The sequence below is a fragment of the Antechinus flavipes genome, chromosome 6, assembly GCF_016432865.1.
Source record: "Antechinus flavipes isolate AdamAnt ecotype Samford, QLD, Australia chromosome 6, AdamAnt_v2, whole genome shotgun sequence".
Lineage (NCBI taxonomy): Eukaryota > Metazoa > Chordata > Mammalia > Dasyuromorphia > Dasyuridae > Antechinus > Antechinus flavipes.
In genome coordinates this window covers 249041380-249053615 of record NC_067403.1, presented here as the reverse complement: position 1 = coordinate 249053615, position 12236 = coordinate 249041380, and the positions used below count along the sequence as shown (strand labels likewise).

At 36.2% G+C, this 12236-nt stretch overlaps 1 protein-coding gene across 1 annotated transcript; it reads right to left on the bottom strand.

Annotated features, from left to right (window-relative positions):
* Window positions 1–1303: 1303 nt before the first annotated feature.
* Window positions 1304–11494, bottom strand: LOC127539822 (glycine N-acyltransferase-like protein 2). Its single transcript, XM_051964195.1, has 5 exons — window positions 11417–11494; window positions 9520–9627; window positions 6579–6705; window positions 4328–4508; window positions 1304–2748 (listed from the first exon to the last, which is right to left on the bottom strand). The coding sequence occupies exons 1-5, from the start codon at window positions 11492–11494 to the stop codon at window positions 2322–2324; spliced, it is 921 nt and encodes a 306-aa protein (XP_051820155.1). The 3' UTR covers window positions 1304–2321.
* Between the last annotated feature and the right edge of the window lie 742 nt (window positions 11495–12236).

Genomic DNA, 12236 nt, shown 5'->3' with positions numbered 1-12236 from the left:
TATAGAGTGATCCTTTTTGGATAAGAACTGAACTTTTGATTTCATTCAAATATTAAGTCCTTTACCAATGCAAGTCAATATCTTTTAAGACTTTTTTCTTAAGGGTTTGGTGACTTGCTTGGGGTTACCTTATGTGTCCAGAGTGTATTGGAGGTGAGATTTCACCTGGTTCTTCCTGCTCAAAATTTATTTCTCTTATTGTCAACTATTATAACAAATTTTAAAAAGAGGAAAAAGAAGAAAAAGATCAGGAAAACTAAGCAACATATTGAAAAAAATCTGATGTTTTATGTAGTATTGCCCACCCATAGTTTACCTTCTCTACTTAGAAGTAGGAAAGATGTTTTTCCCCATGTTTTCTTTGGGATCAAGCATGATCATTATAATTTCACTGCAGTCAGTTGGGTTTTGTTGTTTTTTTTCTATGAACATTATGTATTATTGGATAAGAGGTTTTCTTGGTCCTGTTTTCTCCACTTTTTCTGCAGCATTTATCAAGGTTTACTATATGCCAGGCACTATGCTAAGAACTGAGAATATATGGTTCCTACTCTTAAGGAACTCATGTTCTAATGTGGGAAAAACATGTTAACAAACTGTTAGGCTATCCAAACCCACCCAATATGGAGATTTTGCCATGTACTTCATCTACCCTATTCATCTTCTGGAAACAACACATTATTGCTAGGGAAAGCCTGACAATCTAACATTGCCTTCACAATCTCTCTAACTCCTTAGATTGACCTTTTCTTTTTAATCTTGACCACCACTTTTATGTGTTATATCCATCCTTAAAAATAGGCACATGAAAGCTGGAGCTACAGTCAAGCTCTGAATTGGTCTAGCTGTTTTAGAAAGCAATTTGATAATCCATGATCCAAACAGTCTCTAAACTGTAAAATCTTTAACCTAGTGATAAAACTAAGGTTTATACCCAAAAGATATCAAAGAAAGAGAAAAAACCCAATCTCTCCAAAAATATTTATAGCAGCTGTTTTTGTGTGACAAACCAAGGTGCTGACCATCTAATGGGATCTGAATGAGCAAATGATGGTAGATAAATAAATGTGATGAAATACTATTACACCTTCAGAAGTGATGAAATGGATAGTAGACAAATCTGGGAAGACCTGTAGGAATTGATGTCAGTGAGTGAGCCAAACCAGAAAAACATTTATACTATAACAACATTGCCAAGAAAAACAATTTTTGAAAAACTAAAAGAACTCTGAATAATACTCTGACCAACCATGATTCTAGAAAATTGCTGCAAATGTAAATGGACCCAGATAAAAATGACACATTTTTAGATACAGCCACTGTAGTCATTTGTTTGGCTTGAACATGCATATTTGTTACAAGGGTTCTTCTCTTCTTTTTTTACAATTAGTAGTGAAGTGAGAAGAGAAGAAGAATATGATTAGGATTAAAAAAAATAAAAAGAAAGACCATCATTGAAGAACATTTTGAAAAATGTACTGAAAAGAACGAAGGAAGGATAGAGTCATAACAATAATCACAAAGAAGCAAGAAAGCTTTGAGTGTTACATGATGAATTGATTATACATTTAAAATCAAGGCAAGCTATACATAGCATAGATCTGCTCCTTTGTATGCATATTGTACATCTGTACATATATGGGCATGTTCATTTTTTGCTATTTTTAAGGGTCAGAACTTTAAAAAATAAGCAAATTAAAATTCAAGTAGGGGAGATAATATTTAACACAAGATATACACAGGCAAATAGAAGGTAATCTGAAAGGAAAATGTACTGATGGGGAATGGAGGGAGAACTCTTATAGAAGGTGGGATTTTAGCTCATTCTTAAAGGAAATCAGGTAGAGATTGAAGGGAGAGTATTCTAGCCATGGAGGACAGCTAGAGAGGTTTGGAGGAGTTAGTTTGAAGTATGGGTACTATTTGAACTGCATAAAACTGGCTTAATGAATTGAGGGCCATTGTCCTGCATATTCAAAGGTTTATCCCAATGGATGTTGTCTCTAGTATCTATGTTAAAATTGGGAAAAGAAGGCTGGGCTTGGCAGCTCATGGTTTAGGGAAGGCTGAGGCTAGTGGATTGCTTGAGCACAGGAGCTCAGCTCTGTCTGACTTTTCTGAGTTCAGCGGACAAGAAAGATGCTGAAGAAGGAATGAACTGGCCCAGGCTGGAAATGGAGCAGGTCAAGGCTTCTGTGCATGTCAGCAGTGAGGCTGGAACCATGAATGATGATCCAGCCTGGATGGGATAGGGACATCCTGTCTCTACCTAAGGCATAAAATACAAAGTGGAGTGCACAACTCAAAACTGGGAGCCCGAGTTAGAACTTGGGCAGTTGCTGAAATCTAATTGGGATGCTTTTCCACTGATGCCATTCACAAGGCATGGCCCGGAAACCAAGGCGCCTCACTGCTTTGTGGGAGTTCTTATTTGTGTCTTCTACGTGAAGATAAAAAGGAATCTCATTCTGATGAAGATATTGCATATATGCTTTCATCATCTCCCCTAACATGCCTTTCCCTCGATAGCCTGGCAGGGTACAGGCCATCCTTAATTCACATGTTGCTTCCATCACACTCCAGGTTATGGGATTCCCCTCAGAATCGAGCAGACAATATCCAGGAAAGTTCTGGATACAGCTTTTGATATATCTCAGGCTTTTCTCATTCTTTCCAAATTTCCAGTTGTTGTTCACCAGCTCAGAATGGGAGATATCCAGAAGGGCAGGTTTGAGGTTACCAACTTTGCTGCAAAGAAAATAGTAGAATAAAGTAAAATATTACTTTCATTGCCACTTATTTCCCAAACATACCATGTTTCTCTATTTCCAGGCCTTCTCCACATTTGTTCCCTATGATGCTCATATCCCTTTCCCTTTTCTCTTCAAGCATATCATCAAACATTGATTTACTTCCATTCCTTTAAGCTCCTTTAACTTATCTCTTTCATAAAGCCTTGCCTGATCCCCGTGTATAGTCTAGTGGAAAGTGGACTGTTTTGTTTTGTTTTGTTTTGTTTTTTAACAAGACATGGATTAGAATCCTAACTCTCTCACTTATTGATTGTGTGACCTTGGTCAAGCAACTCCTTGAATATTATTGTTTTCATATTCAAAACCTATTCAAACAACTCCTTGAATCTTGATTTTTTCAGATTCAGAGCAAAGGAATCATACTGAATGACCTCTAAGGTCTGAATCTTCCAATTAGAGATCCAGAATTTTTCAGGTGAAATGATATTTTCCTTAACTGATCTCATCGTTCTTTGCTTTTTTATTCACTTACCATAACCTAACCTAGTATATTCATTGGTGCAGACTAGGTTGTAAATTTCCAAACGGAAATGGCCATTTTTCATTTATTTTCACATCTTCCAGCATTCAATAGAATAACACTACACAATATTTATTGAATGCCTTGTCACACTTTCTTTTCCATACAAATCATAATTTAGACATTCCTCTGATGTTGCTTGGAAAACATCATCAATAAGTGCCTACAGTATGTCAGACATTGTATTTGATATGGAGATACAGAGAGAAACAATCCCAGACCTCAAGAGGCTTAAGTAATATTTCTGCCCAGTTTGCTAGGCTCTGGGGGACAGCCTTTGGAAGCTATGTGTTATGAATGAAGAGGGAGATGTGACTCTTGATTGGCTGATAGAACATCGAACCTATTGTCTAGCTGAATGAATGGAGAAGGGATTTCTCCAGATAATTGAAAGACTTCAAGAGGGACAGGTAGAGGGAAGTCAATATCTGGAGCCTGCAAAATGTCAGACAATTTAGAGAAAATTGCTTATTCCCTCAGGATGTTCTTGATGATCCTAGATTATGCTAATATATGATTGCTCTTGTTGAAATGTGAGATCATTCTCTCTCCTGGAAATCTGTGAACCAGAGGATTTTTGTAGTTAGTACACATAGACACACACACACACACACACACACACACACACACACACTCTTTTATTTCTGTTTTACTAAAATGACCAAACGTATTCAGAAATCAAGCCAATTTTGAGGGATTCAAATGGTCACCATGTTTCTAGTGTTAACCCCATAGAAAATTATTTGGACTTATCCAAGGTACTGTCTTTTGTCAGTATGGTTATCCATATGGTTAAACTTGGTAGAACTTGAGTTCTCATGGCCACCCAGGTCTGCAAGTATATTACTAATGGGACCTTAGTGGATGATTAGGAATACTTGATTTCTTGTAAATGTCCATTTCATGCCATAAACCTTAGGTAATAAAATTTGAGCCTTTGATTATTAACAACTGAGGATATGATATTAGAATGGGAGGCTATACATGTTCCTACCTCCTACACTTTCCAGTATTTTGGATAGTTTCTTCATGGGATCTCCCAAACATTCTTGTATTGGAAGACTTTAATTGTAGTGTCGCTTCTGTGGCATAGAGAAATCTCTTGGAGTAATCTATTTGTACAGGCTTTGAAGCTGCAATACTTTTTATCGTTTCATCCAAGCCTTGTTGGCAACCTGAAGAGAGAAAGGCAACCTTTGCTTTAGTTGTTTTTTTTCATCTTCTGAGAGAACACAGCTTAATGTGAATAATGTTGCATTTGTGGTTAGAAACAATTCTATTATTTCCTTGCAAAGTGATTATGGGTAAGTCACTTCTCTGAGTCTCAGTTTCCCCTTCTGTAAAACAAGTAGATTAGACTAGATGATCTTTGAGATCCTCATTAACCTTAAATCCATTATTCTGTGATCTCAGCTGGTTCTCTATGATTCTAAACTCTATTCAATAAGTCAGGACACTGGGATATACATTTTAGGCACTCCTGGAAGAATCACAGGTGCCTGAATTGGTCTGTCCCTCTCTAATTAAATGAGTAAAGATAAAAAGTCTGTCATGTTTATTCATCTTTACCTTTTGGCAATTGATCCATCCCCTCCATACCTTGGCTCTTGTACCAATAATGTATTTTCCTCTAAACCTCATCCTTCTCTTTTTCCCCACATCAGAAATGTTTTCTGTCTGATCATACATAGTAAGTGCTTAGTGTGTTTATTGTTTGAAGTTGTTTGCACAGAATAAGGCTTAATGTGTTTATTGATTGATAAGTGAATTCTTCTTGGAGCCACTATTTTCCAGACGTTCCCAACATTCACATTTTCATTCCTCTCCTGGATCTTTTCATGACTCTCTGTATTTCTTTTTTGCTTGTATTTGTATTAGCACACTGCCCTACATAGACTCAGTGCCTAATAAATACTCTCTTACTCACATTTCTCATAGATATTTGTCTATAACCTTTTTATGCACTTAGAATCATAAACTAAAAAAGGGTTTGATTTGACAAGGGACCTTTGATAGTCTATACACTCCAATCATTTCATTTTGAAAACAGGAGGAAATGAAGACATAGGGAAGTTAAATAACTTGTCCAAGTTTACACAATTTGAGTGTCGATGTCAGAAGTTGAACTTGGTCATAGAAATAGGAAGAAAACAAATCGTTTTCATATGAGCCAAGGAAAGAGAATATTTAAGAATGGTCAACCAAACCAGGCTTGGATACCAAGTAGGATACAGACTGAAAATAGGATATCAGAAGTAGGGATTGGGAGATCAATGAAAGCTTGTGAGAACAGTTTCAGTTGAATGGTTGAGTCAGAAGGCAGATTACAAGTGGTTGAAGAATGGGAGGTAAGGAAATAGAATAAATAAAAATAGATGACTCTATGAGTTTGACTATAAGAGGAATGAGATACAAAACATTAAACTGAGAATTTTCAGAGTCACTTAAATATTTTTTATAGGTGGGAAAGATATGTGTATATTTTTGAATTTTGACCAGGCATTGGACAAACAGTATCTCAAAATGGAATAATAAATGGAAATGATTGATGGGCCTAATTCTGAGAAGAGAGTAGAAAAAAGAAAGCATCAAATGCACAAGTAGAAGAATTAATCTTGGTGAGGAAAAGAACTCTCTTCCTTGGAGACTGGAATAAAAGATGAGAGAAGAAAAGGTGATGTAAAGGAATCTTGAGGTACAAAGGAAGGAAAAAGAGAAAACTCATATTTGATATGAAAAAAATATTAACAATGGCATAATCTTCAATATCATCTACTCCATGCTCTTCAATTAAATGATACCCAAGTCTAGAAATAAGGAATGTTGGTTAGACAAACAATAAGGCAATGACAAAGCCATGAATAGAGCTCAAGAAAGACACCATATTATCTTCTCATCAGAATCTCTTTTCAAGGAAGCTACAACTTAGTTGGATTTATTTTGTTTGAATCTTAGCTTTGCTACTTTTAGATGTGTGATGTTGGAGAAATTATTTCGTGTCTTTGGTAAGAGGGATCCTAGTCCTAAAGTAGAAATAATAAAACCTAATACTCATATCTCAATTTTTGCTTGAGTTACTTGTCCATCTGTCTTGTCTCCTCAACTAGATTAAAGGTCCTTGAGGATAGGGATTATGTCATATTCATCTTTATATAATAAATTCCCACGATGGTACCTTTTATAGGGTTGTTGCTTGATAAATAGCACATGATTTTTTAAAAGTTCATTTGCTTCTAAGCAGTTACCTTGTATATTGAGAATCTGATCCCAGTTGATGACGTTATTGGATTCCAGTATTTCTGGCAAACTTTCAGGAGTTTTGGTGAAGATGTGGTAAGTGTTTGTGTAATGATCCATGTCATCAGTCATTTTCTGTACAGGATGAGTTAAAGGAAGTGGGGTATTATTGTCAAGGTCTATCTCCAAAGAGAAAACTTTACTGCAGATTGATTTGGTCAAAGGGTCAATGCAAAAAGGCAATTGGAAAGGACTTGAGCTAAGAAACACCAAGAGGAAAGAATCTTAAATTGGATTGATAGCTTCTCTAATGATACATCATAAATCTTCCATATTATAATATATGGTATTATTGAGTAAATGTGACTGAAAAAAAATCATCATATAGTGGTTAGTTTTAACTTGGTAGGACCTTCTAGCACTTGGACTTCTCAGGAACATCTTTTAAGAACTCTGGTCCATCTCAAGAAACATCAGAATTGATATTTAATTGTAGATTGTAAAGCTTATTTACATATAAATTAGGTGGCAACCAGGAAGTACGGTAGATAGGGTACTAGATTTGGAGTCAAGAAGAACTGACTTCAAATCTCACCTTTGATCTTTCTTATCTTTATTGGTCTCTACCTGGCCTTGGTCAGCTCTCCTCCCTATCTTTATCCATTGGCTAGAAAATCTTGCCAGTTTTGAAAAGTTTGGAGCTTTCCAATTTCCCATGCAACTTCTATCAGTTTCCCTAGATTAGCTGATGGCATTGCCAACCATGGACAGATATGATATGGATTCACTCTTCCACAAAGGACTTAGCAAAGAAATTATTCTACGCCTAAGGAGAAACTCTTGTGTAGCCAATAAATGGAAGGGAAGGACTTGCAGCAATCTCAAGATATGTACTTTCTAAACTCAAGCCCACTTTACCTTGGACTTTACTTGTGGAAGAAGTTGTAACACATTTTTTTGTGTGTGGGAAGAATATTTCATATCGATCGTTCTCCTACACTCTTAATCTTAGTAAATATTATTTTTAAGAGCTACATAAGGGTGGGTAACTATAATAATTCTTGCCTAGTAATTTTGGAGAGTAGAGAAGAACACCGATGAAAGCTTCAGCCAATAGCATTAATTACCCCAACTCCTCGGGGTATCCCTAGCTCTCTTAAAGGGAGATATGACCAAGCTCTTTTGATCTGACCAAGCACTGGGAGAATGAATTAGAATAAGAAGCCTCAGAAATGATATAGGCTACAACCCAAGTGATTATCCATCTTTTAAATTTTTAAATGGTATGGTTGGAATTAGGACAGTTTGCTCGTCTATTTCACTAATGCCTTGTCATGATATGGAGATGATCCTGTGATTTCAAAAGCTATGCTAGGATAACCCTGTCCAAATGGGAAAACTTCAAGGGTGGGATCAATGACAGATAGCTCATAGAGATTGTCAAATTGACACTAGCTGGAAGTTTCCAAAGAATAATTTCTTCCTTCCAAGCATGTTCCATTATATTCAATGCTTAGAAAACTGAATGGAGAATTAAAAGAAAAAGAGTATCTGTAATCAGAGGGTTTGAATTTGGCTGCCAATTGTCCCATTTACTCCCTGTGTGAACTTTCCCAATTTACTTCTTTTCTATAGGTCTGTTTCCCCATCTGAAAAATGAAAGGGCCAGATTAGATGATCTTTAAAGTTTTGTTTTTTTGTAACTCTAAAATACTTTAATGTTCTTAAGATCTCCTGAAGATGGCTGTAATATATGTTTAAAGCAGTACTATTAATTTTCTTTTAAAAAGCCATACTGTGTATCATTTCCAGCTAAAGAAACTGAACTAGAAAAATTAAAAACAAAACAAAAAACAGTCTTAAGAATGATGCACTGTTCTTATTAAGGGAGAAAGCCAAATAAATTATTAAAAAAGAGCTTGGCAAGAAAGCTAGAGAGATTACCTGGTCAAGAAAGCATCAAGGAGGAAGGCTTAATGTCACATTTATAGCAAGTTCTCAGATAAGGGAGAAGAAATACCTAAGGAGAGACATTATCATCAACTAGTATCAAGAATTCAAGAGCTTTTTCTGAATGGTACCCTCCATATTCCTATACTTAAATCTATTGGGTTTTAAGTGGAAGAATTGTTGACAGTGGCCCTGATCTTTGGCCTTCTCTCTATCAAATCGCTCCATTTTTAACTTTTGTACATATTGATTCCCATACCAGAAATGCCCTCTCTTTTCAACTCTAGCTCTTAGAAACCTTTCAACATTTCTTTCAAAACTACATGAAGCCTTCTAAGTGAAATGAGCAGAACCAGGAGATCATTATATACTTCAACAACGATACTGTTTGAGGATGTATTCTGATGGAAGTGGATCTCTCCGATAAAGAAAGTTAATTCAGTTTCAATTGATCAAGGATAGATAGAAGCAGCTACACCCAAAGAAAGAACACTGGGAAATGAATGTAAACTGCAGTTTTGTTTTTCTTCCCGAGTTATTTCTACCTTCTAAATCCAATTCTCCCTGTGCAACAAGAGAACTGTTCAGTCCTGGACACATATATTGTATCTAGGATATACTTAATATGTAAAGGACTGCTTGCCATCTAAGGGAGGGGGTGGAGGGAGGGGAAAAATCGGAACAGAAATGAGTGCAAGGGATAATGCTGTAAAAAATTACCCTGGCATGGGTTCTGTCAATAAAAAGTTATTATAAAAAAATTAATTAAAAGAACTACATGAAGCCTTTCCTGATTGCTCCTAGTTAATAGTGATCTCCTTTCAAATCTCTTTGTATTCATTTGGGATATATTTGATGTTTACTTACACATGCATGGTGTCTACCACAATAGAATGAAAGTTTTTGAGGTCAGCAGCTGCTTTCATCTCTGTCTTTGCATTCCCAGTACCTAGCATGTAATAGTTGGGTAATAAATGTTTGTTAATTGCTTGATCCTACCTTTTTTTGAGGCCGAGTAATGACGGTCTGATACTCTGGCCAAGAGTCCACTAGAACTTCCAAGTTGAAGGGGTTTCCTTTATTTATGTGGAAAATGGAGCCATACACCTGCAGTAAGAAGAAAGAGACAGGTGAGACTCGAGAAGTTTCATCATTTTATCAAATTTGTCAGGCAGGGAAGTAGGATCTGCAGATGAGGAAGATGATAGCTTTATTCCAAGTCCATTGGTGGCTTCAGTGACAAATGGAGATATTAATGCTTATATTTATTCATGTTCTTTAACATCTCAGAAAAGAACGTTTTTTTTTTCCTTTCTCTGGGCCATCCCATCTCTTTCCATCATTCTTCTTTTCTCTTTCTGCTTCCCATAATTCTACTGTTTCCTGCAGATTTCTTAGTAAGAGCCAGGAATTTCTACAAGGGATAAAGATATTAATCTCACCCTGTGAGATAGAAGAATATTAATAATAATAACAATAGCTTCCAATTCTATAGCTCTTCAATCTTCAATTCGCCCCCAAAGGCTTATTAAACAAGAGAGGCAATTGGATGATAAATCAGGGTCAGGATCGAAGAAGACTTGCATTTGGAAATTGCACAGCATGTTAAATAGTGCTAAGTTGCTTCCTAATACATAAACTCAATTGTTTATTCATTGTCATATTTATGCCACTCTAATGTGTTTCCTGGACTCCAGTTCTTAATTTTCAATTAGTGTTGGAGAGTACAAGTTCAATATTCCATCAGCGTCATCCAAACAAAACCGAACTTCCACAGGAATCCCAATCCCCTTCCAAACTTCACTCTTTTTGTAAAGGTACCACAAGCTTTCTTGTCTCCAGTTTAATATATTAGGCTCTAATGTAACAAATCTTGACTTATCTTCCCATGACACTTCTGCTAATCCTCTGAACTGTGCTCTGTCTGTCCCTATTTCTCTGTCTCTACCTTTCTCTCTATCTCTCTGTGTCTCTGTTTGCTGTCTCTCTCTCTTCCCCCTGAATTTATTTCATATTTACTTTTCTGTACTCCACAGTACAATACATGTCATCTTCTTTTAATATAATGTAAAATTCTGGAGAGCTAGGGTTGTTTTATTTTTGTCTGTGCAACATCAGAGCCTGGCATACAATTTGAAATACAATAAGTTTTAATATAAATGTTTGTTGAATGGAAATAGACAAATATTGTTCCAACGATGCTATAAATCGAACATAATAAAAAAATTTGGGTGCATGGGAGGACACTGCAGAGAATGACAATTATTACAAATAAGCAGCAGCACATTTCCAGTGATATCAGAATGCAAAAGGAAACCTATGAGAAAGAGAATATTGTAAAAGGAGGTAGGTCATTTATGCATTGATGGTGTTGGAAATTTGAGTCAGGATGTCCTGGGCTAAATCTTTCCTCAAACACTTAGTAACTGCATGATCCTGGATAAACTATTTAATCTGTCTGCCTCAGTTTCCTTGATTTAAAAATAAAAATTATAATAGCATCTACATTTACAGGATTCTTATGAAGATCAAATGTATAAAATGCATTGCGAAGACTCTATTAATGCTATTATTAGTTTCAGTGAAGGATAACAGGAGGAAAGTTCCAGTCCTTCAAACGCCCTTGAAATGTTAGATGTCTTTCAGCACACTAATTAAATTGTCCTGGAGGTTTAACAGTCATGAGTAACTGTGTCTTTACCCTTACAAGGAAGCAGAACAGAGTGCTAGAGTAAGGAGACAAGAAGGGATGGGATGGAGCAAAGAAATATTGCTTGGCAGAAGAAGTAACGGAGACTCTGTCCATTTTCCTGCTTGGCTCTGAGTCTCTCATTTAGGGAATCATCAGGGATAGCGACATCTCCTTTTGTCTCTGGCGGCTTCCACCCTGACTCACCTTTAGGGATTCTGGGATGCTTTTGGCCAGGGATCGGTGTAGAGCCTGCAGCATCTGGACCTCTTGCAACAGAAGCATTTCTAGGATAGTTCCCACCTCTTTGCCCTTCAAACCAAAACATTGGGAATAAAAGGAGTTAAGAGATGAATGGGATTTCTCAAAAAGGTGAGAAAAATAGAATTAAACTAAGTGATGATGGATTATGAATCTGACTCTCAATATCAGTCTGATTTGACTCAGAGGCCAAAGGACTAAATTAGGTCCTACCATGTTGAGTTGCTTGGGTACTTGGGAAATGTAGTCTTTCAATATTTCCCTTAGGGAATGCAGGATATCCTTTAATATCATAAAAGTCTGAGGGTTGCTATAGGACCAGCCACTGTCTTTGACACTGTGGGTAATGAGACCCCCAGAGTGACTGAGATTCAAGGTCCCTTCTTTTCTAAGTAGTACACAAAATCCCAGAAATAAAAATTGCTTGATAAGAAATGATATTACCTAAATAAAGGCAATCTGCATCACCTGCCTTAATATGGTAGCTTTGGAGAAGGATATATATGTATATGTATATATATACATATACATATATATGTGTATATATATATACATATATATATATATATATGTGTGTATATATATATATGTGTATATATATATATATATATATATATATGAAATATTTAGTGTGATGACTATGCTAACACCCGGGATACCTTAGAATCAGCCAGAGTCAGGATAAGCAAAAGTCCTTAGTCTTTATTCTTGGTCTTTAGGAGTAGAAGTAAAGGGGATGGAAGTAGGATCTCCATGACCTCCTTCT